Here is a 27,748-nt window from a genome sequence, read left to right on the forward strand (position 1 = left end):
TTGCGAGAAGCATTGATGAATACTTAATCCAGAAGGGAAAGTTTGTTTAGAAGCAGGATATTTGCATGATCTTCATGCAAACAGATGGCACATAAGGGAGAAAACACTGCTTATACCAGGGCAAATATTACTGACCTGCAGACTCGAAAAACGTGAATGTCACGTAAGGCAAGAAAAGGCCGAAGTGCTTCAGATTAAAAGCTAAGAGAGACACAGTGACTATTAATAAACACAACATATGATTTCTCACCGGATTATGTAAAGAAAAAAATGCCATAAAGGACATTATTGGGACAACTGACATTTGAAATGTGGACTGCAAATGTGATACTGGCCAGGAGCCTGTAATCCCAACACTTTAGGAGGCTGAGGCAGGTGGATCACTTGAGCTCAGGAGTTCAAGACCAGCCTGGGCCAAATGGTGAAACCCCGTCGCTACAAAATACTTAAAAATTAGCTGGATGTGGTGGCACCTGTGGTCCTAGTTACTTGGGAGGCTGAGGTGGGAAGATGGCTTGAGCGTAGGCGGTGGAGACTGTAGTGAGCTAGGATCATGCCATTGCACCCCAGCCTGGGCCATAAAGCAAGACCCTGTCCAAAAATAAAAAAAAAAATTGATACAAGTATTGTATCAGTGTTTAGTTTCCTGAATTTGATAAATGTACTGTGGTTATATAAGATAATGTCCTTATTCTTAGGAGACACAAATGAGTACATTACATGTCCTAAAGAAGAAAAGATATATGTGACCTACTCTGAAACAGTTTAGAAAAAAACATATACAGCATGTTTACACAGATGGAGAAAACAGTGAAAGAAAGGCGGGAGAAAGGAAGGTTTGATAATCAAAGAAATGATGTGAAATAATCTTTAAATAGAGTAATGTGAAACAAAATAGAAAACGTTAAGAAGCCAGGTTTGCTTATTTCTGCTTCGAACTCCTGACTGGGATGAAAGGCAGCTCCTCAAGAAGAATCTTTTTTTTTTTTTTTTTTTTTTGAGACGGAGTCCCGCTCTGTCGCCCAGGCTGGAGTGCAGTGGCCGGACCTCAGCTCACTGCAAGCTCCGCCTCCTGGGTTTACGCCATTCTCCTGCCTCAGCCTCCCGAGTAGCTGGGACTACAGGCGCCCGCCACCTCGCCCGGCTCGTTTTAAACTTTTAGTAGAGACGGGTTTTCACCGTGTTAGCCAGGGTGGTCTCGATCTCCTGACCTTGTGATCCACCTGTCTCAGCCTCCCAAAGTGCTGGGATTACAGGCTTGAGCCACCGCGCCCGGCAGGAAGAATCTTAAAACAGGATAGAGCACACGGGCCCCCATGTCACTTGCCTGAGTTACAACGTTCCTGAAACAGTAAATCAACTTGACCTTGCCTTTTCCTACATGAAGATGTCTGACAGGGTTTGTGATTATGCTTCTACAATCTATAACCAATTTACTTTAGTAATCTATAAACTGATGTACTCTTACACCCAAACTTTAATGAGATTTCACACATACAGAACCCCCACAACCTACATAGAAGCAATGGGCTGAAACACCACTTTGGAGCCCTGTGAAAGAACTGCTCTCAGGGTATAAACCTTGGTCTACAGTCCTCAGTGAGACTTCTGAATAAAACTAACTGTAATCACGTAAAAGTTTAACTTTTTTTTTTTTTTTTTTTGACAGCAGGTAAGCAAATTAACTGGGGAACTGCAGTGGGGATGCTAAACAGCAGAGTACCCATTTGTTAAGGGTTGATCATGAATTTATGGGAGGGGTTACAAACACAAATGCCAACAGGGGCCAGGCAGGTAAACGACTGAAGCAGGCTGAGTGACGAAGGAACTCAAGAATGCATGTCCCATCTAAAGGGGCAACCACTGGAGTGCTGCCACCAAGCCTAGCAGCTCTGTGCAGCCAGATCTCCTGATTTTCCAAGGAAAGCCAGAAATCTTTATTTTTTTTTGATATGTTAATTTTTAAAACACTCCATGGGCTCAAAAAAACATTTCTAAGTGCAAGAAAATACAGTGCTTGGATGACTAGTTTCTGATTTGTCATCACACCAGACAACCTGTTTACAAGATTTTCTTCAACGGTGCTCAGCTGTGGAGGTACTGTCATGGTTGCATTTATCCAAGGTTCTACACGTGCTAAGAAAGTGATGGGGGCCAGGCGCGATGGCTCACACCTGTAATCCCAGCACTCTGGGAGGTGGAGGCAGGTGGATCACCTGAGGTCAGGAGTTGACGACCAGCCTAGCCAACATGGTGAAATCCCGTCGCTACTAAAAATAAAAAAATCAGCCGGGTGTGGTGGCGCATGCCTGCAATCCCAGCTATTCCTCCTGAGGCTGAGGCAGGAGAATCGCTTGAATCCGCCAGGCACAGGTTGTGGTGAGCCGAGATTGCGCCACTGCACTCCTGCCTGGGCAACGAGAATGAAATTCCCTCTCAAAGAAAGAAAGAAAGTAATGGGAAAGGAAAAGTGACCTGAGGTAGTGAGTTCTAAGAGAGTGACTGTAATGACGAGCTACAGAAAATTCAGTTGAATAAAGACAATCTAGAAGCCAAGGGCTAATGGTTACAGTGAAGGTCAGGGGGAGTCAATGTATTGAACGAATCGATACCAAATCCTACTCCTCCTCAAGTTCTTCAGCAAATGATGTTAAGTGCTGATGATGGTGGTCACGGAATGTACACTTTTTAAAAATAGCGATAATGCAGTTCTTAGAAATTACAACTTTCAGGTGCATCAGGAGAGTGAGTCGAAGAAATGCCAACCTCAAAAGCGATTGGACGATATTATTTATATTCAGTCTGAAAAGGGATTTTGTTACTTAGATGACTTTTTAAAAATGCATCCTGAAAATACATATAATCATGATAAAAAACATCGGACAAATTCCATGATTAGGACATCCTACAAAATACATGACCGGTACTCCTCAAAACTCTCAAGGTCACCAAAAGTAAGGAAAGTCTGAGAAACTGCCACAGCCACAAGAGGCATATAAGGAGACATGATAACTAAAAGTAATGTGGTATTCCGGATGGAATCCTGGAACAGAAAAAGGGTATTGGGTAAAACAGAAGGAAATCTGAATAAAATGTAAACCTTAGTTAATAGTGTAAAATATTGGTTCATTAATTGCAACAAATGTACCATATTAGCATGAAATGTTAATAATACGGGAAACTGGATGCTTTGTATATGGGATTATCGCAACTTAAAAAAAAACTAAAACAGCCTTAAAAATAAACTACATTAAGAAAATAATACCTATTTTTAAAGGTGTAGTGAATAAAAAAATGGCCACCCCTATATTTAACATCTGGTTTAATAATGGCCAATACAGTTAAAGCCTCCCTTTCTTGTCCCCTCCTTACCAGATATGACCGCTTTTCTCAACTTGATTTTCATTCTCTTGTATTCTTGACTACTTTAACTACATATATATACACAACTAAGCAATACATAGCATTATTTTACAAGTTTTAGAGTTGAATGCACATGAATTGTCATACTATTTATTTTTCCACATCTTTCTCTTTTTGCCTCATCACATATCTGAGTTCAGTCTTCTTTTATGGGCGTATAATACTACATCCTAATTAACATCCCATAAGGTATTTATTCTCTTATTGATGGACGTTTCTAATTTTTTGCTTCTACCCACAGCGCTGTTACATACATCCTCGTTCACTTACCAAAGTTTCTACAAGACGTATAGGTAGGAGCAGAGGGCTAGGGTATAGTAATTGAAAATATTTTTTCACTGGATTTTGCCAAATTGCTTTCCAAAGAAGTTTTAACGTTTGCGCACCTACTACCAGGTGCGTATGTTTAGACGTATGGAGGATAAACTATTTAAAGACATAGAAACTAGATAATATACTTGCTTCATTCTCGTTTGACTTTCGTATCCACGCAATTATTTCTGCAAACAAATAAGCAACTACTACTAGCACTTTCCTCAGCTCCACCCGCAGTATTCCCCGGGGAGGCACGGAAACACGGGAGCTTCCGGCGTAGGCGGTGACGCAAAGGACGACGTAAGCACGCTCGGGTCGTCGGCGTCCTGTTGGTCGTCCTTGAAGGCCCCTTTCCGGGCTGTCTGATACGATACAAGTGTCGGCTTGTGTTGGCCGGTGGTCTTTCTTTCGCAAGAAAGGAAAATATCCTCACAGACTTTCTGTGTTCTCAGAGACGATCTTCTTCCCTAGAAAGGAGTCGCTTTCGGTTGGCGTTTCCCTCAGGCAGCGCCGTGGGCAGCCCACAGGCCCTTGTAAGGCGCGCGCCGCGGCCCCGCCTCTTTCCTTTCGGCCGGAACCGCCATCTTCCAGGTAGGGCCTGCGCGTGGCTCCCGGGCGCTAAGTGTTCGACAGACTTGAACCGCAACCTTGTGGCTTCAGAGCTCGTCCATTGGGACCGTGGGGAGACTGTCTAACCTGTTTGAGGTCCATTGGCATGGGCGGGTTAAACCACGTTCTGCCAGACGGGGAGCAGCGTGCGCCGGGTCGGGCCTGGGCCGTGGGCTGAGAACCGGACGCGATATCGCGGCCCTGCGGGGGCACGTTTGCGAGAAAGACGACACTGAGTCGCTTTGGGTGAGGTGACTCGAGTTAATCTTTAAAAGACTTCGTTTTATGTCCCCGTGGCTGCATCTCCGGTACCGCGGGTGGCCCTCTCACATAGGCCGTGTGGGGGCCCCGGGGCCTGACGCCTTTCTAACTCTTTTCAGTGTGGCGTTTTTATTCCTAATCTTGTGATGGTGTTGGGTGAGGACTTAAGCGGTAGTAGGAATGGGTTTAGAGTCAGGCGTCGGTTTTAATCTCCTGTGAGGCCTGCAAGTGTGAAAACCCGGGCCCTTGGTCGGAGAGTGGGTCCCGGAGTCGTCCTGGGTAGTGAAACTTCACTGCTCTTAGTTAATGCATAAGACGATTTCCGACTGATTTTAAAATTTTGACCCCACATGGTGGTTGCACGAAAGGAAAGTGTTTTGACGTTGCAACATCAATATTTGCACCCAGAGGAGATGTGTTTTGCGAATTCTAGGGCAGCATGCTTTGAGTGAAGGGAAACATTTAGCCGTAGTTCATCATTTTGTCAGTTTGTGGATGTTAACAGTCTGCAGATTGCTCTTCATAGTGAATCCTAGTTGCCATGATTTTAATATTGTTACAGACTGTAAAGCATCGTTTTGAAAAGTGCTTTCAGTTTTAAGTTTATGGGGTCCATGCGGAAAATGGATTCCAAACTCAGAAAGGTGAATCTAGTGGAGGACTAAGGGCTCTGGAATCAGGAATGAGTTAACTGGTTCTGCCACTTGGTGATTCCACAGAGTGACTTGAATCTACACAGTACCACTCCTTGTATACTAACTTACCACAAGTTTGTGGAACTTTATACACATCTAAAGGCTTTGGGGATTAGAATAAGGTACCTGGCATTTAAAGGGTTCATCCATTGTAACAGTGGTTTGGCTTTGGTGAGTTAGGTGAAACATGTCTCCTTGCTATACAGTTTTTATACAAATGGTACTTTGGGAGCCATTCTTAAAGGATTGTTAGTAAATTTAGAAACCAAATTGTGTTAGAATGTTGTCAACACGTTAAGCCTGACTGCTGTATTTTACCTTATGGTAGCAGTAATAGCCAGGAATGGCACTTCTGCCCTGTAATGACTAAAGAGCCATCAAAACTATTGTTCTGGCCTTTTTGTGAAACAAAAGGAAAGGTTAATTTCTAAATGTCTACATGTAGGTGAATTCTTAGATAATGATAAATTAGCTGCCAGTTACTACTGAGCACTTTACGTGGGCCATGCATTGCTGAGTTCTTTGTAGATGTTATCTCAGTTATGGAAGTGTTCACCCCTATTTCACAAATGAAGATGAGAGATGAAATGTGGGTTTCGCAGCTAGTAAGTGGCAGAGCCTATGTCAAATTTAGGTCGATGATTATAAAACCTGGGTTCCCCTCTCTTCTACCCTGTATACATTTCGTAGTAAGTAATCCGAAATGTAAAGTGACTTGAGATTTCTGATAAATAGATGCTGTTTGAGATACACCATCACGGAAAATTTGGTTGACAAGAAAGATTTAATTCACGTAAAAATGTAAGGCTGTTTTATTGTGTTCTCCAATAAATTATCTTATAGTTAGTAATTACATGCCATTGGCATTCTAGATTGGGGTCTACAGATAGAGTGTGGTAGAAGTCCTGTTGTAGTTTTATATTCTCATAGAGAAAGGGTACTGGTTTGGATTCTCGTATCAAGTTCTGCTGCTTGGCCGGGCGCGGTGGCTCAAGCCTGTAATCCCAGCACTTTGGGAGGCCGAGACGGGCGGATCACAAGGTCAGGAGATCGAGACCATCCTGGCTAACGCGGTGAAACCCCGTCTCTACTAAAAAAAAAAAAAAAAAAATACAAAAAACTAGCCGGGCGAGGTGGCGGGCGCCTGTAGTCCCAGCTACTCGGGAGGCTGAGGCAGGAGAATGGCGCAAACCCGGGAGGCGGAGCTTGCAGTGAGCTGAGATCCGGCCACTGCACTCCAGCCTGGGCGACAGAGTGAGACTCCGTCTCAAAAAAAAAAAAAAAAAAAATTCTGCTGCTTAAGAGTTTTGATATTGTAGAACTTGGACAGTTTTGCCAAAATATCTTAACTTGCTAAAATAATGGGTTTTTAACTTTTTAACAGAACTAATTGCTTGGTGACCCAGCTTTCAGTTTGCAGTTCTCACTTTGCTACTGACATGTGAACATTTGAAATTACAGGGGTTTGGGGCAAATGCCAATTTTCATTTGCATTTGACTGTTATGCTTTCTGGTTTCAGTAATTTGCCAAAATGACGAACACAAAGGGAAAGAGGAGAGGCACCCGATACATGTTCTCTAGGCCTTTTAGAAAACATGGTAAGTAGGTTTACCTTCCTTAAGAGAAGCATGGCACACATTTGTGTTCTGTTGTGTTCAACATGTGTTGTAGTTCAGAGAATGTGTATCAGTAGCATTAAATAACTAGCATCTACCCAACTTATTTTGTGATAAATAAGCATGAAGTTTATATGGTAATTTTGTGACTATTGATGCAAGATTAAACTTTGGAGAAAGGTTGTAATTTAGCAGGCTGATTTTGCTTTCGGGAGAAATTATCCATTGGCAAGATATTAAGCATGTAACCATCAAAAATGATGTGTGAAAAGCTAGTGAGATTTAATTTCTTTTACTCTAGACTTTTAGCCTTAGTATTCACTATACCAAATTCATTTTTGCAGGAGTTGTTCCTTTGGCCACGTATATGCGAATCTATAAGAAAGGTGATATCGTAGACATCAAGGTAAACATAAAATTGGGAAAATAACACTGCGAAGTTAGAAAAGTTGGATTTAATCTAGTGTAGGAATTCAAATACTAGTGTATATTGCATCTGTAAGAGTACAGAATGGATTTTTTTTTTTTTTTTTTTTTTTTGAGACACAGTTTCACTCTTGTTGCTCAGGCTGGACTGCAGTGGCACGATCCCACCTCAGCCTCTGCCTCCCTTCCAGATTCAAGCGATTCTCCTGCCTCAGCCTCCCAAATGTCTGGGATTACAGGCATGTGCCATGATGCCTGGCTAATTTTGTATTTTTAGTAGAGATGGGGTTTCTCCATGTTGGTCAGGCTGGCCTCGAACACCTCGGATGATCCGCCCAATTCAGCCTCCCAATGTGCTGGGATTATTGCAGGCGTGAGCCACCGCGCACAGCCTAGAATGGATTTTTTGAAGTGCTGTTCTTAGCAGAATTTAAATTTTCCTCATCACCTGTTTGGAGTTAACAAGTGGAAATTTGGTGGTAGGGTGGGAAATTAAGAGTTTGTCACGTTGGAAGGGAATGCCTTAGTGCAAAGTTTAACTATTGATGAAGATTACCGTTACTATGATTAAAAACCCTCGTAGTGAAAGCTGTGTTCTGTGGTCTGTATTTAAATGTATCCTGGCACTCTAGAGCTTAATGATGATTGGTTTTTTTTGATTGCTTGAAGCAATGTGAAAAACACATTTCACCGGCTCTGAAAGCTCTTGAGTTGCCATTTAAAGGAAGTCTTAGAACATCTTAGTTACTTAAAGTCAGATTTTTAAAGGAAAGGGAAATGCTGGTATATTTGTCTCTTTAACAGGGAATGGGTACCGTTCAAAAAGGAATGCCCCACAAGTGTTACCATGGCAAAACTGGGAGAGTCTACAACGTTACCCAGCATGCTGTTGGCATTGTTGTAAACAAACAAGTTAAGTAAGTAGTGTTGTAGTTCTTTGCAGCCAACCGGTATTCCCTCATACCCCCTTTTCACTTTGCCAATTGGACTTATGTCTTTATTGGTCATTCAAGTGGGGCAAAGGAAATATCCTTTTAAAACTCAGGCAAACTGGGTGTTTGTCTTGTATCCTGTCAGAGGAAACAAATTGAAACAGATGTATTGGAAAGTCTTAACACAGTTTGTTACCAAGCAGTTTTTTTTGTTGTTTGTTTTGAGACAGTCTTGCTCTGTCACCCTGGCTGGAGTGCAATGACAGGATCTCTGCTCACTGCAAGCTCCACCTCCTGGGTTCATGCCATTCTCCTGCCTCAGCCTCGCGAGTAGCCGGGACTACAGGCACCCACCACCACGCCCGGCTAATTTTTTTGTATTTTTAGTGGAGATGGGGTTTCACTGTGTCAACCAAAATGGTCTTGATCTCCTGACCTCGTGATCGCCTGCCTCGGCCTCCCAAAGTGCTGGGATTACAGGCGTGAGCCACCGCGCCCAGCCCAGCAGTTTTTGTAGAATAAAAAGAGAAAATTTTAAATTTTATTAGCAATCTGGTTTGGGTTAGATTACTAGAGTTTAAGAGGCTGTCATCTCATCAAAGAGAGTTAAAAGTAGGGATGTTCTCTGCAAGGCTTCTTCTGATATGATTAATAATTGATTGTAAAGTAATCAAGCCATACTTTTTTGATTTGTCGTATCTGGATAAAAGGTTCATGGTTTGTTTAATAAATGAAACTACAAAAAGTTTTCTGTATTTCTGTTACATTTCTGATAAAGCATTTACAAGAATTTCTGCTCTGTTCAGGGGCAAGATTCTTGCCAAGAGAATTAATGTACGTATTGAGCACATTAAGCATTCTAAGAGCAGAGATAGCTTCCTGAAACGCGTGAAGGAAAATGATCAGAAAAAGAAAGAAGCCAAAGAGAAAGGTACCTGGGTTCAACTGAAGCGCCAGGTGAGAATTTGGTGTATATTTCATTGGTCCTGAGAGCACTTTAAGGTTGAGATTTAACACTTCACGTAATTATTTTATTCCCCTTTTTTTCCTTTAATAGCCTGCTCCACCCAGAGAAGCACACTTTGTGAGAACCAATGGGAAGGAGCCTGAGCTGCTGGAACCTATTCCCTATGAATTCATGGCATAATAGGTGTTAAAAAAAAAAAAAATAAAAGACCTCTGGGCTGAAAAATGTTTCTCTTCATTGAGTAGAAGTGTGGTGTCCTCTCCCCCAAAGAAATACTTAAAGCAAATTTTAGTTGTGTCCTAATTCATTATGTAATGTCTTTCCTATTCAAATTTAATGTATTCCTTGCTGAAGGATGTAAGGTAGCTTATTGTGCAACAGATTACTCAGTTGGTTAGAAAATGGCCAGGTATTATGTATGAAATATTTGTACTGGTTTGAAGATAGTCTTAAATCATCAAGGAAGAAATAAAGTAATTTCTTTTTTTAGACAGTCTTGCTCTGTCAACCTGGTTGGAGTGCAGTGGTGTGATCTCGGCTCACTGCAACATCTACCCTCTGGGTTCAAGCGATTCTGCCTCAACCTTCTGAGTAGCTGGGATTATAGGCGCGTGCCACCGTGCCCAGCTAATTTTTATATCTTTAGTAGAGACGGGGTTTTACCATGTTGGTCAGTCGGGTCTCGAACTCCTGCCCTCGTGATCCACCTGCCTCAGCCTCCCAGTGCTGGGATTACAGGCATGAGCCACTGTGTCAGGCCATATAAAATAAATTACAAAAATAAGTGGGATATAATCTATTGCATTACAGTTAAGCTCAGGATCCAGAGTTTGCTTTTGAACCCTAAAAAAAACACATTGTTTAAAGTATCCATTTGTGTGTTATATACTAGTTTGGAATTGCTTTGACCATGCATGAAACAGAACTCAGAAAATAATAGTGGTAGTAATAGCATTTGTGTTAGGCCATTGTCTTGCTGTAACAATATACCACAGACCTGGGTAAGCAGTAGAAGCTTATGTGGTGGTTCTGGAGGCTCTGACGTCCCAAGATAAAGGTGCTGGCAGGTTTGGTATCGTATGAAGGTTTGGCCTTCACTTACCTCTTGATACTTCCACAATGGGAGTTCCTTTTTTTTTTAAAATTGAATATTTTATTTTGAGATAATTGCAGATATACATGGAGTTATAAATAATAAAGATTCCTTGTACACTGTATTCTGTTTGTCAGTGATAACATCTTGCAAAACTGTAGTGCAGTTTCACAGTCAAGATACTGATAATAGGCGGGCATGGTGACTCGTACCTGTAATCCCAGTACTTTGGGTGGCTGAGGTGGGTGGATCACTTGAGGTCAGGAGTTCAAGACCAGCCTGGCCAACATGGTGAAACCTGTCTGTATCAAAAATACAAAAATGAGCCAGCTGTGGTGGTGAGTGCCTGTACTCCCATCTGCTCTGGAGGCTGAGGCAGGAGAATCAAGAGAGACTCAAAAAAAAGCATAAAGTCAATATGTAGAACAGTTAACACCACAAGATACCTCATGTTGCCTTACGTAGTCAGACCACCTCTTCCCCCGCCTATCCCTGGCAAGCACTAAGCTAGCCTTCATTTCTTTTTGTCATTTCAAGAATGGAAATGACAGGGATCATGTAAGCTAGATGTGTCCCTTTGCCTTTTTTGACTTAGCATGATTCCCTGAAGATGCATCCAAGTTGTTTCACGTATTGTGTGTAGTTCTATTGCTGAGTACAATTCATGGTATGAACGTACCACAGTTTGTTTAGTCATTTGACCTGCTAAAAGACATCTGGGTTATTACCAATAGTTAGCTGTTGTTTTTAAGGCTGTTACGAGAATTCATGTACAGGTTTTTGTGTGAATGTAAGTTTTCATTTTTCTGGGATAAACGTCCAAGAGTGCAGTTGCTGGGTCTTACGGTAGTTGCATGTTTACCTTTCTGAGAAACTGCTAATCTGTTTTCCAGAGCGTTTTCTACCATTTTACATTTCTACCAGCGGTTCATGACTTATGGCAATTTCTCTGCAACAATGGGGATTAAGTTTCATCATGAATATTGGAGAGGACATATTAATACCATTCAATTGGAAACGTTTACTTAACAAACATGGGTCCTTGAAACGTATCCTCGCCAATCTTGCTGACAGGTATTAAGTCCATTTCATCCCCAAATCGATTCTATCCAACCTTTGAGATTGTACACAGTCATTCTTACTGCTACCTTCTCGGGGTGAGGCTGTGTAAGGCAAAGACCTAGTCATATTTACTAAGTGTTAAGAACTATCGGGCACAGTGGCTCACACCTGTAATCCCAACACTTTGGGAAGCTGAGTTGGGAGGATCACTTGAGTCCAGGAGGTCAAGGCTACAGTCAGCTATGATTGCTGTCACCGCACTCCAGCCTGGGTAACAGCAAGACCCTGTCTCAAAAAAATATTTTTTAATGTTTTGAATGGAGAAAAGTCTAGGTGGTGGTCTTCAGTTTTTCCCAATGAAGTGAGATGGGTGACATGTACTGCTTGGGGATCCCTCACAGCTGGATATGAATCTGAGTAACTGCCCCTAAGGATTCACATTCTAGTAGTGGAGACTTGCATGTAAACATAATCTTATTAGTCCTGTGTATTTTCTGATAATAGTTCATGGCTCAACCGTGCATCTAGTAGAAGTCATCACACCCTGTCCCTTTAGTCACACTTGCCTTGTTCCCTTCATTAAAGCAGCTTCCAGACTCCACATTTACTCATTCTGTTACTACATTACAAATTGACCGACATGACTCAGTTTTCTTACTTGGAAGGGGATAATAAAAGTGCCCCTAAAAAGGTGATTTTGAGGGTTAGATGGGAATACTTACAAAGCACATATCATGATGTTATGGTGAATATTCAGTAACTACCAACTTTTGTTTCATAGATCTGCTGCTAATTGAGAATTTTGCATTGTTTGTATACAGAAGCCTGCCAGGAGTATTTTGGATGTCCAAAATTAAGTCATTGCTTTGCAGTGAATCTAGAATTTACTAATATTTAGGTTTTAAGAGTATATGTGATCCCCCTTTTGTGGGGGAGCGGGTGTGGTATATCCCTATTTACCATTTATCTGCTTGAGAGATACGTACATAAAGTTGAGCTCTTTGTTAATGAATTGATATTATATGCCTGACAACATTTGTTGACCACTTGATCTATTTCATCTTCCTGGCTTCTTTGAGATGTGAGGGCTACCATGTTTTATGAGTAAGATAAAAAACTAAAGAAGGGGGAATAACTCACCAGTGGTCATACTGCCAGAAAGTAGCAGAGCTGGTACTTGAACCCATGATCCTCTTATGCCAAAGAGTTCCTCTATTGGCCGTGCTGTTTGACTACCAAGTGGATCCCTGAAGACTCCAATAAGTTAGTGTGTGGGTGGGTGCCAGATAGTGTCTGGAAGACCACATTATTTTTTGTAACAGCTTTGTCGAGGTATGATTGATAACAAAGAACTGCACCTTCAATGTGTACAGTTTGATGAGTTTAGACAATTGGATGAGTTTGTGCAAACGTGATTCCATCATGATGTATGCGAACCTTTGTAATCTGGTTTCTGCTTGTTTTCCCTTTCACTTCCTGTTACTGCCTTCTTTATGCTTTAGGTATTAGGAAAATAGATTTTTTCAAGTTCTTTGCACATGCTCTTGCCTTTGCCTGCAACACTTAGGCTTTCCTTTGGTCACTTGATGAGTTCCTGTGTGTCCTTCAGCACTCACCCTGTATTATCTCATAGATGATGCCTTCCCTGTTGCAAGTATTTTAAGGAGAGGAATGAAGAAAGCTCTTTGAATCAGACAGAAGAAAGATACTTCTGGTTGTAATAAAAATCCCCCACATCTTTGTTCCCATAACTTCTGTTATGTGTTTTAACTCGTAGTCTTCCCCACTACACCTGAGTTTAGGGACTCTTCGTGCCTGGAAAATAGTAAGCATTCAGCAAATACTCTTCGAATTAATGAGAGGATAATGAGAAAAAGACTGCTCTTTAAAAAAAATGCATCTGTCTGTGTTCGGTCTTTACAAAACTATAGTGTTTCTCTGAATTTTGAGGACTCGTAACCATTTTGCATATGAGTGTGTAGGCTTGTTAAATCTCCCATGTAACGTGCAAAGATGAAGAGACCTTAAACATTGTTTTGTTCGTTCTCCAACAAGTCATGTTCCCTTCACTTTTTGTTGCCTCATCAGTAAAGTGGTGTCACCTCCCTGAGTATAAGGGATTGGATAAAATGATTCCTGGAGACCCGTTGTGCACTTAGGGCCTATTTCATGTTTTAACACAACCAGGTGAAATAAGTAAATTGTGACTTGTCAACAAGGAAATGGGGATATGAGGTGTCAATTCAAAGGGGCAAATAAAGTTGGACATGAGAGAAAGAAGGATGACTTGCCAGATTGGCTTAGGGGAACTACTATCCTTAGCGCAGATACTCAGAAAATGAACTCTTCCTATGTGATGTACAGCATAGCAATTTTTAAAACAATCAGTGGCAATACTACGAATATGCATAAAATTTTAGTATTTTGGATTAGTCTTCAAAAATAGATTTCCTCACAAGCACAATACTGGGTTAAAGAATATATGTTTTTCAAATTCTTGGTTCACTTTGATGAATTGATTTACCAAAGGGTTATACCAGTTTGCACTCCACCTTCCAGAGAACATGCTTGTCTCAGCATTCTCATCAGCATTGATTATTTTAATTTAATCTTTGCTACTTTGGTGAGAGAAAATGTTTATTATTGAGTTTGGCTTCAGTTAGCTTCTGGAACCCTCTCCTGGTTTCTTTTTACCTGGTCTGCGGTCTTTGCTGGTTCCGTCCTTCTGATCTCCAAATACTGGAGTACCTTTATACTCCAGGTGAGATTCAAAGCTAGGAGGCTAAAGCCTAAAGCCTCATAGCTTTGAATACCATTTATAATCTGACAATTATCGTGGCCTACAAAATCCTTCATTGTCTGTCCTGTAGCTACCTTTGCGACCTAGTCTTGTACCACTTCCTGCCCCAAAGTCAGATCCAATTTCATGAGCCTCCTTGCTGTGTCTTTTAAAATGCCAAATGCATTCGTGCCTGAGGGCTTTTGTAAGTTGAAGTACAAAATATGAAGGAATGCTTTTGAAGGAGCGTGTCATGCTATGAAGGAGTGCTTTTCCTTCATCCTTCCCCATGATTTGTCCCCTTTAGTCAGCCTCTGCTCGAATTTTATCAAGATTGTCTCTTAATATCCTATAAATACAGACTTTCTTCATTTTCTATACCTTATCCAATATATGTTTAGTGGTCTGAGTTTTTATCAACTTATATCTATAGATACTTTAGGGGAATTTTTTTTTTTTTGATAGTGTCTCCCTCATTACCCAGACTGGAGTACAGTGACACAGTCATGGCTCACTGCAGCCTCAAACACCTGGGCTTGAGTGATCCTCCTGACTCAGCCTCCTGAGTAGCTGGGACTATAGGAGCATGCCACCGCGCCCAGCTAGTTTTTGTGTTTTAGTGGAGATGGGGTTTCACCATATTGCCAAGGCTTATCTTGAACACCTGGGCTCAAGTGATCTGCCCACCTCGGCCTCCCAAAGTGTTGGGATTATAGGCGTGAGCCACCACACCTGGCCTGTGGGGGATGTTTACTGGTACCTACTCTACTGTGGAATGAAGGGAAAAGAGAGACACCATAAAGCCTTATTAAGGAGGTGACAGTATAGGAGGAACAGTAAGACCTAAATCTCTTCATAAAATAAGGCAAAACAGGTATCAAGGAGGGTAAAAGGAGACCAGAGGAAAGAGTTGGTATTGACAGGGCTCTTGCTTCTGCCCTTTTGTTTCACTGATTATCCTGGTCTATGCAGTAGTGTGATCTCGGCTCACTGCAATCTCTGCCTCCTGGGTTCAAGCAGTTCTGCCTCAGCCTCCTGAGTAGCTGAGATTACAGGCGCCTGCCATCACACCCAGCTCATTTTTTTGTATTTTTAGTAGAGACGAGGTTTTGCCATGTTGGCCAGGCTGGTCTCCAACTCCTGACCTCACATGATCTGCTCGCCTCGGCCTCCCAAAGTACTGGGATGACAGGCGTGAGCCACTGCACCCAGCCCAGCTTGCTGGTTTTTTTAACTTCAGCCTGCAGACTTGCAAAAACCAGCAAATAAACCAAGCAGCCCTTCCTGTGCCTTCCTCCTCCCTTTCATAGCTAAATTTCCTGGTCGCCCACTGCAAATCTGGCTTCCGCCTCCACCACGGTGATGAAACTGTACTCTTAAAGGTTACCAAAAGCTTGCTAATTAACAAATGTAGATACTTTTTCCCAATTTAATCTTAGCCACATAATAATTGACAGTAACAAATTTTTTCTCTTGCAGAGGGTTCTGTTTCTTCTCCCTATCTGACCCCCTTCTATCCTCATTCTGGGCACCTCCTAGATATTCCACGTTTGTCTCTCCCTTCTTTATAAATTATTCCTGGGTTATCTAAGCCAGAGGTTCTTAAAGTATGGTCTCCCAGCTGGCAGCATCAGCATCATCTGAGACCTTGTTAAAAATGCAGACCTGCCCGAGACCCGCCAAATCTGAACTTCTGGGAATGGGGCCCAGCACTTCGTATTTACCAAGCTCTCTGAGTGAGTAAGATACACGCTCAAGTTTGAGAACCACTGGTCTACATCTTTAGTCTTCTCTGATACTTGAGACTCAGTTGCAGAGCTCACATTCTCTGAAGCCCCAGATCTGTAGTTCCATCTCCCTCTTGGGCAGCTCCATCTGGATGTCCTGCAGATTAGGTTTTATAAGTGGGGAGATAATTAAATTGAAACCTCCAAGCTTTGAGTAGTGTGTGTGTGTGCTGATAAGATTACATGTCTGCTTTGAAATGCAGGTCCTGAGCATCCACCACAGATTGTGAATTTATAAATTAACCTCTTACTGTCCGATTTCCCTTCTTACACATGTCAGTGAAAATGAAGAAAAATATCCTAACTATAAATTTTTTCACCCTATTTTTAAGTAATAGCCATGATTGTAAGTGAGGCTGTGTGGTTCCTTGAACTTTGACCTCAAGTCTGTTCCGTTCTAACCAGGTATCTTTTAAGGCCTTCTATTTTTCAGTTGAAACCAGTCTCAAAGGGTTAGATAAAATATATCACCCTCTTTTTTGAAGTTTTCTTCTGAATGTTGTGGCAGAAACACACACTCAGGTTCTTACCTCTTCCATATTCCCACTTCTGTAGTATTAGCATTTCTGTGTACTAGGATGGAAAATTTGCTAAAATATAAAGAATTCCTAAAATATGAACAAGGTAGGTTTATCTTAATTCTTTTTTGTGCACAAGACAAAAGATTTAAAACTGGGTTGGATTTATTTGGAATGAATGTTTATAGCATATTTCTTCACCCTAGCTCCCATTAGAAAAAAATTGATAGTAAAAATCCTTCTCCACAGAATCTGTTCAACCAGTTGCTAGGTTATGAATAATAACAGTGAGGCAGCAGCTGCAGCTGCTGTTGCTGAGGTAGAAAATGTGCACAGAAGAGTGAATAAGCAGCTGAGGCTCTGCACTGTGATTCTTTTCAAACAGCCGTGTATGGCGAGGAGCTGTTGACAGGCCACCACACAAAGCCACTAATGGAAGAGGGACACAAATGCTGTCGTACACACTTCTCCAGCAAGACTCGGATTTATGGAAATCATTTGGATTGGAAAATAAGTGGAATACTCTTTACTGTCTCTATAAAATGAGATGATAGCTTAGCTCAAGTGAAGATGACTGGATTTTTTTGGTTCCACCTAAGAAGGAAGAGAGGTTCAGATTAAATTAGTTACTCATGGGAGATGAGTAAGTAAACAGTTCTAAGATCTTTGAGGTCAGAGACCATATCGTTTTGTTTTGTTTTTGTTTTTTGAGACAGGGTCACCCAGGCTGGAGTGCAGTGGCACAATCACGGTTCACTGCAGCCTTGAACTCCTGGGCTCAAGGGATTCTCCCACTTCGGCCTCCCAAAATGCTGGGATTACAGGCAAGAGTCACCGCACCAGGCCCATATCCTATTATTTGTAAGCTCCTAGTACTCATACTGTTGTATGTGCGATCTGCTCTTTTTATATCTGTGAGTTCTGCATCCATGGATTCAACCAAGCTGGGATGGAAAATATTGGGACAAAAAATTGCATCTGTTTTGAACATGTACAAACTTTTTGCTTGTCATTATTCCCTAAACAATACAGTATAACTATTTACATAGCATTTACATTTTATTAGGTATTATAAGTAATCTAGATATGATTTAAAGTAGGAAGGAAGGGCCGGGCGCAGTGGCTCATGCCTGTAGTCCCAGCACTTTGGGAGGCCAAGGTGGGTGGATCATTTGAGGTCAGGAGTTTTGAGACCAGCCTGGCCAACATGGTGAAACCCCGTCTCTACTAAAAATACAAAAATTATCCGGGCATGGTGGCGCACACCTATAATCCCAGCTACTCAGAGGCTGAGGCAGGAGAATTGCTTGAATCCGGGAGGCGGAGGTTGCAGCGAGCCGAGATCACACCACCACTGCAGTCCAGTCCGAGCGACAGAGTGAGACTCCGTCTCAAAAAATAAAGTAGGAAGGATGTGCATAAGTTATATGAAAATACGACACTTTTTATATCAGGGATTTCAGCATCCCTGGATTTTGGTATCCTCAGTGTGTCCTGGAACTAACGTCCTACAGATAACCTGAGAAACAATGTAGAAGGAGCTCTTCTCCTTCTCAAATGATTAATGGCTTTCCATAGCCCCTCAGTAAACTTTTTAGCATGCCATTCAGTCTGGTTCCCAGCCTTTTGGGTCACTTACCACATCCTTCTCACCGTTGAGACTACTCAGAGTTCCTCACACTTGCCATGTACCTTCATGGTTTTGCGCATGCTGTTCCCTCAGTTTGACATGGCCCTTCCCTGGTTTCCACCGATCACACGTGACTCACACTTGCAGCCCAGTTCATGCCTCCCTGAAGCTTTCCCTGATACTTGGGTCAGACCTAACTCTCCCTGTGGCAGCTCTGTTAGAGTTTGCATCCTGACCTGCTCTGGCCTTCCATTATCAACACAGTGTTCTACAACCTGCTTGCTTTATTTTGTATTTATTTTTTTGAATTTTGAACTTTTTGAGACAGGGTCTTGTTCTGTTGCCCAGGCTGGAGTGCAGTGGTATGATCATAGCTCACTGCATCCTCGATCTCCTGGGCTCAAGCAATTTTCCCACCACATCTCGAGTACTTGAGACAACAGGTGTGCACCACCATGCCTGGCTAATTTTTCTTTTCCCTTCCCTCTGCTCCCCTCCCCTTCTTTCTCCCTCCCTCCCTCCCTCCGTTCCTCCCTCCCTCCCTTCATCCATCCTCTTCCCTCCCCTCCCCTTCCTTCCCCTCCCTCCCTTTTTTCCTCCTTTTTTTCTTTCTTTTTTCTCTTTTTGTAAAGACAGGGTCGAAAACGCTTCAAGCAATCCTGCTGCCTTGGCCTTCCAAAGTGCTGGATTACAGGTGGGAGCCACTGTGCCCGGCTCTGTATCCTGCCCTCTATACCTGTGGAATGTGCCAGAATTAAAACTCAAAGGGCTTGAGGCCTGCACCACTATATGGCTGTATGACTTTGGATAAGTTACTCTATTTGTCTAAACCACAATTTAGAGGATATTCACCTGTTTCACAGGATTAATTAAAAATTAAGATAATATTTTAGAATTTTCTTGGTAAACTCAGCAGTTATAAATGATAGTGAATTTGGTAAATTCTTCACTACAGGGATGTCTCTGAAGGCAGGCAGGAGTGTGTTATACTTCGCTGTCTTAGTAAATGTTCACTGCTCTTTGTGTTCTGTGCCAGCACTTATCACAGAGCCTCACAGAGTCAATTTTCAGTAATTTTGCCAGCTGAGTTGAAGTAAAGTAGGGAACTGGTAGAGGACAGAGCCGTGATTCCTATTTAGGGAGAGCACCTCAAAGGCAGGGGCTCTGAGGCACCAGTAAACTCAATAGTCGAGGACTTAGGATATACAGGAAAGGGAGTTGATGTTGAGTTATGGCTGGGGTGGGGGAGTTGTTTGTGAACAAGATGGGGACCCTTGGCAAAGTTTTGCCTGGTGACTAGAATTCAAGCTTTTATTTGACTGGGAAAGAGTTAATAACTTCCCAAGACTGCTATTATTTGCATATTACCAAACTCTGGCCTTTATACTCATTCTGAACACCCACAGATTTGTATATCTGTATCCATGCCTACGCATTTCTATTATCTTTTTAAAACCACTTCAGCATGCCTGTTATATTGGTTGCACCACAGTTTTACATAACTCTGGACACAAATTTAAAATGAAATGGCAGAACACAAGCAGCAACGGTTTAGACAAGGCTATTTATAATTCTACAGTTCAGTCATTTATTGTCTTCACTAGAAGGTCATGGATTATTTTATACAGTTATAAATGCAAAGAGCTCTTCCAAGGAGAATGAAATCACATGTTGAACTCTTCTGAGCAAAGGTGCAATGTAATTGCAAAGTGGAACATAATTATCACTGGGCAGAGAACAGTCTTAGGAATCTTCCTTATTGGCAGACCTTAAGCTACAATGGTCTTATTCCAGACTGGGAATGTAAAACAGAGAAGGAGGTGAAGAGAGACAGAGATATGCAACATTCCACCAAGAAAGGACTCTTCCCTTGAAAGTGCTGGATTTTCACTCCAGGAAGGGGAATAGGGTTTATGGCCGATCTCCTTGGCACTCATTCTCTCTGTCAGTTCTTCATTTTGAATGGCGGTGGTGGTATGTCCAGCTAGAGGGAGGAATCATGATTGTCTAAACTAGTCATGGCCATCCCAGTCTTTGCTAGATACTTGAGTAATATCTTTCCCAGTTTGTTCTGGCCAGTGAGATGTAAGAGAAAGTCGTCTGAGTTCTTGTGAGAACTGCTTTATTTCATAATTAAAGAGAACAACTAATAGAATACTTCCTTCCCTTCCTGTTTGGGTGAGGATACTGCGGGAGCCATCCTGCATCTATGAAGGAGAAGTCAAGGGAATCTGAGAGACAACAGCCCAGACCCCCATCACGGAGCTGCACGTGACCCTGGAACTTAAGTTTCCAGTTGTTCCCTATATATATATATATATCCAGTTGCAACCAATATAACAGGCATGCTGAAGTGGTTTTAAAAAGATAATAGAAATGCGTAGGCATGGATACAGATATACAGCTACCATTGTCTTTATGGTGCCTTTTCCCCCATCAGGGAGGAAGGTGCCCTGCTTCAAGTCTTTCCAGTTAAACTGCAGTTTAACAGAGAAAATTGCCTTATGAACAGCCAAAAGTCAGTACAACTTAAATATGGCAGTTTATCTCAGGACATCTCCCAGCACACGTCCTCCTGAGAGCAAGTTGCTCTCAAAACCAAGGCAATGGGAACATGGTCAGAAACATGACTTCTGTATTTTCCAGTTCATACACTGAAGACACCATTCATTCATTCATTCATTCATTCATTCATTCATTTGGAAAGTCAGCCAGTGAACAAACATTTATTAAGGACCTTGCCAGTCCCAGGTGCCACTATGTGCTGGGTACTCGAGTCACAAGCTAGAGTCCCTGTCCTCGTGGAGACAGACATGAAACAAACATTCTACCAGAAAGTAATGATAGTTGAGATCAGTGCCCTGAGAGCAAGTAACTGCAAGATAGGGGTGGGGACAGTGGCAGTGATCAGAGACAGCTTCTCCAAGGGAGGAACATGTAAACTGAAGAAACCATCTAGTCTAGTTTACTTCAGGATTATTCAGAATTCTGCAGATGAGAAATGAGAACAGTAGGGATACAGAGAGGGAGACACGAAGAAATATAGGAGGAGAAATGATGGAACTTGGTGATTAATCAATGTGGAAGTGAGAGAGTGGGTAGACTCAAGGATGTCTCCCAGGCTTGGGCCACTGGGTGGATGGAGACACATTCATTAGCATGGTCAATTACAAAAATGGGCCCCATTCTCCACCACTCTCTGCTTCCTTGCCCTTTTCACATGTGACTCTTCTGCTGTTTCCACAAAGGGGTGGAGTGCATTTCCCTATTCCTTGAATTTGGACTGGCCCCATGACGTTCTTTGACCAACAGAATGCAGCAGGAAGGGATGGGTTCGACCTCAAGGCCTAGGTCTCAAGAGGCCTTGTCCATTTCCACCCACACTCTCGGAACTCTGCTCAGCTACCACGAGGGTAGGCCCTGGCCAACCTGCTGAAAAGAGACACGTAACTCAGTCACTACCCTCCCTCATGACAGCCAACAGCTGCCAGACATGAGTAAGGCTATCCAAGGGCAGCCAGCCCCCACCTCCAGAACCTGGAAGCTCCCTGCAGATGCACCAAAGGGCTCAACAACTGTAAGTGATTGTTGTTCTAAACCATCTAGTTTGGTGTGGTTTGTCATGCAGCAAAAACTGGTACAACCAGGGTAGAGAAAGGTGTGAATAAGGGTGGGGCTGTCTAATAGGCAATTAGGTGAGACTGGAACACAGGAGGCCAGAAGCCAGAAAGTCTTCTAACTGTTCAAGGTTAAAGTCCTCAGGCTTCTGCCGTGCTGTTTCTGGTGGGCTCCGGAAATCCAAGAACCAGTCCATAGCTCTCTTTTGTGTCCTGTTCCTCACACTGCCCCCCACCCCACCCTAGACCCCACCATGCACCTAGAAGTAAATACTTGGATAATGAAGCAAATGCATGACTCAAGCACATAGGACAGTATTAATGATGGACAGTTAGTGGAGAACCAGGGCCGCCAGCCGGTGGAGTGCTCGTGAGTGTTCAGGAAGGAGCCAGTGCAATCCCTGCCTGCAGAAGAGGGGCTGGTAATGGATACTGAGCTGCTAACCATCCCTGCCCCTGAGGGGACTTCATCTATCCCTAGCAAGGTCACAGTAACTGCACTTGCCTCCACTGATACTAATTCAGAGCTCTTGCCCCCGCCCTCCCTTTTCCCATATTAACGTCATCCGTTAGCACCTTTTCTTTTCTTTTTTTCTTTTTTTTGAGACGGAGTTTCGCTCTTGTGGTCCAGGCTGGAGTGCAGTGGTGCCATCTCGGCTCACTGCAACCTCCGCCTCCCGGGTTCAAGCGATTCTCCTGCCTCAGCCTCCCGAGTAGTTGGGACTACAGGCGCCAACCACCACGCCCCGCTAATTTTTGTATTTTTAGTAGAGACAGCATTTCGCCATGTTGGCCAGGCTGGTCTTGAACTCCTGACCTCAGGTGATCTTGCCCACCTCGGCCTCCCAAAGTGCTGGGATTACAGGCGTGAGCCACCGCGCCCAGCCCCTTAGCACGTTTTAAAAATAAAAAGGGCAACGTTTTACAGGAATCTGCCTCTCCCATTGTTGCAGAAACATCCAGCTGATCGCACTTTTTCTTCTTCTCTCGCCAACTCGTAACTCATCTCAAGTTCACCCACAGGTCTAGTGACTCCGGCTGGCTGCTGCGGGGTGAGGAGACTCGCAGAGTGCCTGACTAGAGGCCGCCCGCGCGCTCTGGATGGTGGCCGTATCTTCAGGGTCTGGAACCCGGAGCCTCAGTCCTGCAGCAGAGCGCCTGGAGCCGCGAGCAGCGAGCAGCCCGGCGAACCGCACAGCCTCGGCGATAGTCAGCTCCGCGGCCTCTGCTCCCGCCCCTCCCCTCAGCTCCGGGAAGGGGCGGAGACGAGGAGGAGCTGGGGCGGCCGCCGCGCTCCCGGGCGCACCAAGCCCTTTAAAAGCCGCGGGTCTTGACAGCTGTGCTGGCAGCCGCCGCGGTCCCGGACTCCTAGTCCCGCACTCCCCGCTGGCGAGCCGGCTCCGGGTGCGGCGAGACCCAGTCCGCTCGGCTTGCGCGCCGGAAAGCGGGACGCGCTCCATGCGGCCGCTCAGCATGTCGGGGCACTTTCTGCTCTCACCCATCCCCGAGTCCTCCTCGGACTACCTCCTGCCCAAGGACATCAAACTGGCGGTGCTGGGCGCCGGCCGCGTGGGCAAGAGTGGTGAGTGCGGCGGGGACCCCGGGGCGGCTTCGCTCCCCGGCTCCGGCCGCGACCACTGGGGGCGCTGCGGACGGAGAAAGGGAGCTTCGGCCGAAGCAGAGGGCCGGGGGGCGGGTAGAACCCGGCTGCTTTCGCGCTCGGGGGTCCGGGTCAGTCCCGGCCTGCTTCCCCGGCGTTCCCTGGGGCATCTACTCCTGGGCTCTCGGCGGGGTTGGCGCCTGTTCGGGGATGAGGTGCGGGAGAGGTGTCCCGCCAGTCGTACTGGCGGCCGAGCCCGCGGCACCTCAGTTTTGCGGAGCCTCTGGAAGCGAGCAGTGCCCACGGTTCTGCGCCCCTCACTCCCCCCAGGTCGTCGGGGGTTCCTGGGTTTGACCGGCTTGTCCGACTCCTTCGGTTGATTTTCCCATTTCCTTTTTAGCAATGATCGTGCGCTTCCTGACCAAGAGATTCATTGGCGACTATGAACCGAATACAGGTGAGAATAGTTTCACGCTCCCTGCTTTTATGCTTGCGTGTTTCTTTTTCCGGATGGGCGTTTGAGAATTGAAAAGCAAACTCTCCTTCATTCTCCAGGCAAGCTGTATTCACGTCTGGTCTACGTTGAGGGGGACCAGCTCTCCCTGCAGATCCAGGATACTCCCGGGGGCGTCCAGGTAAGAACCGCCAGGGGCAAACAGCTCACTCCCACCCGTCAGACCACCCCGGTGGGCACAGCACGTAGGGCGCCCACGCTGGGCGCAGGGGTCTGAACAAGGCATCTAAACCAACCTGTGCATTTACAGGTAGGAATGGGCTCTCCACAGAGGGGGCCAGTAGTTGGGGTGTTAGAAACTCTCTAAGGGGGAGGCATGGTTAGAAGCAGCCTCCTCCTCTTAAGCACCTGACTTAACTTCACTTTGCAGCCCTGGTGGGCCATCACTACTTAGGCAGGTCTCACCATTTCTTCCAGAGGTAGCCATGGAACCTTTAACAAAGAGAAATACCTTTAAAACAAAACAAAACAAAACAAAAAAACAGGTAGGATTCTAGTGAGAGAGTGTCTTCTCCCCTGGTAAGCTCTGCTTTTTTTGAGACGGAGTTTCACTCTGTTGCCCAGGCTGGAGTGCAGTGGCTGGATCTCAGCTCACTGCAACTTCCACCTGGTAGGTTCCAGCGATTCTCCTGCTTCAGCCTCCCGAGTCGCTGGGAGTACAGGCATCCGCCACAACTCCAACTATTTATTTACTTATGTATTTATTTATATTTTTTTAGTAGAGATGTGGTTTCACTATGCTGGCCAGGCTGGTCTCGAACTCCTGACGTCAAGTGATCCGCCCACCTCGGCTTCCCAAAGTGGTGGGATTATAGGCATGAGCCACAGCGCCGGGCCAAGCACTGCTGAAGTGCTGCTGTTAATGGCTGTTCCCTCAAGTCAGTAATTGCAATCAGATAAGCCCTTGGCAGAGGGTCTAGAATGTAACTTGTTTATTAATCAGTTACTAATTGCTACTCCCTTCTCCAGAGGAAAGGTCTTGTGGAAGAACCCTAAGAAAGGAATTTCTTTCTGTAACATTCTTAAGAAGTGCATGTTAAAAATATTTTTATGGGTTTGGGAATAGATATTTATCTTGGCTTATTTTCAAAGTTTTGTTTATTATGAGTTAGTGTTTCCTAAAACTTGAACCATTCTAGTTTAAGGTCATTCTTCAGTCAGCCATGGTTCACCAGAGACTGCCTGACAAGCAAGGGGTTTAAAAATAATGCAGGGATAACAGCTAATAAAGTAACCCAGGCAGGGAGTTTGCCTGGGAATCTGCTCTTTGCATATCAAAAGCCTGCTTCTGCAGAAGCTGGGTGGAAACTGAAAACTGTGTTTAGCGATTTCTTTTTCAAGTGTTTCTTCAAGGGTTGCCTTGATGTTTTTGAGTTTATCTCCCACTGAGGGTTTCCTTGACTGGATGTCATTTTGATGTTTTCTCAGATCCAAGACAGTCTCCCCCAGGTCGTCGATTCCCTGTCCAAATGCGTGCAGTGGGCCGAGGGCTTTTTACTGGTCTATTCCATCACAGACTACGACAGCTACTTGTCCATCCGACCCCTTTATCAGCACATCCGGAAGGTCCACCCTGACTCTAAAGCCCCTGTCATCATTGTGGGCAACAAGGGGGACCTTTTGCATGCCCGGCAGGTGCAGACACAGGACGGTATTCAGCTAGCCAATGAGCTGGGCAGCCTGTTCCTTGAAATTTCCACTAGCGAAAACTATGAAGATGTCTGTGATGTGTTTCAGCATCTCTGCAAAGAAGTAAGCAAGATGCACGGCCTCAGTGGGGAAAGAAGAAGAGCCTCCATCATCCCTCGGCCCCGCTCTCCCAACATGCAAGACCTGAAGAGACGCTTCAAGCAGGCTCTGTCTCCCAAAGTCAAAGCCCCCACTGCGCTGGGGTGAACTATCCCAGACAGATGCCTCTCCTTTTTAATATGCATTTGTGCAGCTAAAAGACTGGGCTTCTTCCTTTTTAATCACACATTCAGAGTTTATTTTTATAAAAAGATTGATTTTCAAGTACATGTGTATTTCTGAAAATTCAGTGATTGCCTAGAAGCTGGATAAAATTTTGTTTTGTTAAAAGAACTTTTTTTTTTTTTTTTTTACTGTAACCACTGGCCACTTTTCCATTAAAGGCAAAATGGCAACATTGCTCATTGTTTTCTCAATGTCTTTTTATAGAAATTGTACTTGCAGCAGCGCCCAGAACTGTCTATGCTTGCCCTCGGTCTGAACTCTGATTGGTGTCTCGCAGTGGGGAGGAGTTCGTGTAGAGGGAGTCTGTTGTGGGAGAAAGGAAAGTATGTGGAGGAGGAGAGGGATTTGAATAACTGCAGGATGTCTTTAAATGGGACACTGCCACCAGTCATGAAATTGACACTGTGTGATTTTCACGGGAAGGGGTACAGTGTGAGCTGATGCTAAAACGTTACAAGTCATGAGTAACATTTATTGGTGCAAATACAAGTTTATACTCTACGCATATTACAAAACAAAAACCCCTTTTATAGTATTCCTTATGTCAGTAAGTGGGCCCTACCACCCAAAAGTTACCTCAAAATTCTCCTTCCCTTCCAAAAGGGCACCAGATCTGTCCATCCTCATTCCTGTTTTTCTCTAAAGCCTCACTCTCCCTTAATCTAGACCCCCCTTTGACTGGCAGGAAAGACTCATGTTTCTTGGCTTCTAGAATGGCATCTTCTATTTGTCTCTTCACATCAGAACAACCCTACTAAAACTAACCCTAATCATTTTATTTCTATAAAAAACTCAACTGGTTTCCCCTTATCTACTGGTTAAGATAGACAGGAGACATGGCATCAAGATTATTTACCACCTCTCCAGGCTTATCAACCCCTCCTTCCAACACACACACCCCAACAGTCAGTCCATTCCAACAGACTGTCTTTCTCAGCCTGCTCCAGACTCTTTCATGTCTTCCTGTCTTGGCACAAACTATCCCTCTGCCTCAAATATTTTTTCCAATTCTCCATCTAATGGCTTGCTAACTCATCTTTAAAAACTCAAGTCACATGCTACGTTCAGCTCTGGGAGGCCTTCTCTGGTCTTCCTCTATTCCTGGAACATTTGTGTTATAACCCAAGCCTGTCACGTAGCTATTTGTTACTCCATTGTAAGGAGTTCCGCTTGAGGGCAGTAGCTGCATTTTATGATCCTGTATTCCAACCTTCTAGTTCAGTGCTTGCCCATAGAGTGGTAAGTTTTAAGTAAACATATAATGAATAAATGAATGAATACACCATTTATGGTGCCAAGGGTCAATGATGGGAGATTGGGAGATTACCATGAAACAAACTGTTACTTCTGCAAGGCAAGGACAGGTGTTCTGAGTAATTAAAGATTATTAGCTGTGATGGAGAGGGGCTGACATATGCAGCTTCTGGCAATCACAGACCATTATCCTTCCACAAGGACAGCTCTGTCCAGACCTGTGATGTCAACACCGCTTTTCCCTGTAGTTGAACAGCGTCTACCTATACAAAATGGTGTGAAGGGTTAAGAAAATTAGATAATGCATGTCTAAAAGAGTGTCCAAATAATTAAGTAAAATATTAATTTGGTCAGGAGGCTGAGGCAGGAGAATGGCGTGAACCCTGGAGGAGGAGCTTGCAATGAGCAGAGATCGCACCACTGCACTCCAGCCTGGGTGACAAAGCGAGACTCCATCTCAAAAAAAAAAAAAAAAAAAATTCAATTTGGATTCCATCTTTTAAAAAATGCCTCGCATCCTCCTCGTTTGCATGCTCTCAGAACAAAAGCTCCATCATCTGTTCTGCTTCCTGCTGTGCATCTTAACATTGCAGGTGTAGACCCAAGAACAACTGATTCTCCTAGTCCCTGCCATGCCTACAACATGTCCAGATTGCAGCCTGTCACCAGGGACTT

At 44.0% G+C, this 27,748-nt stretch overlaps 2 protein-coding genes across 3 annotated transcripts; both read left to right on the forward strand.

Moving 5' to 3' along the window:
- The first annotated feature begins 4,044 nt into the window (after nt 1-4,044).
- On the forward strand, nt 4,045-9,464 carry RPL21 (ribosomal protein L21). Of its 2 annotated transcripts, none has more exons than XM_011999963.1 (6): nt 4,045-4,329; nt 6,824-6,902; nt 7,265-7,326; nt 8,151-8,263; nt 9,085-9,235; nt 9,336-9,464. In XM_011999963.1, exons 2-6 carry the CDS (start codon nt 6,836-6,838, stop codon nt 9,423-9,425), a joined length of 483 nt encoding a protein of 160 aa, XP_011855353.1. In that variant the 5' UTR covers nt 4,045-4,329; nt 6,824-6,835; the 3' UTR covers nt 9,426-9,464. The 2 variants fall into 2 exon arrangements, with proteins under 2 accessions (XP_011855353.1, XP_011855354.1); XM_011999964.1 differs by having other exon boundaries at nt 4,322-4,593.
- Nucleotides 9,465-22,570: 13,106 nt separating this feature from the next.
- On the forward strand, nt 22,571-25,928 carry RASL11A (RAS-like, family 11, member A). Its single transcript, XM_011999965.1, has 4 exons — nt 22,571-23,313; nt 23,732-23,788; nt 23,887-23,966; nt 25,274-25,928. The coding sequence occupies exons 1-4, from the start codon at nt 22,833-22,835 to the stop codon at nt 25,739-25,741; spliced, it is 1,086 nt and encodes a 361-aa protein (XP_011855355.1). The 5' UTR covers nt 22,571-22,832; the 3' UTR covers nt 25,742-25,928.
- Nucleotides 25,929-27,748: the final 1,820 nt, after the last annotated feature.

The sequence above is a fragment of the Mandrillus leucophaeus genome, unplaced genomic scaffold (assembly GCF_000951045.1).
Source record: "Mandrillus leucophaeus isolate KB7577 unplaced genomic scaffold, Mleu.le_1.0 Scaffold61, whole genome shotgun sequence".
NCBI lineage: Eukaryota > Metazoa > Chordata > Mammalia > Primates > Cercopithecidae > Mandrillus > Mandrillus leucophaeus.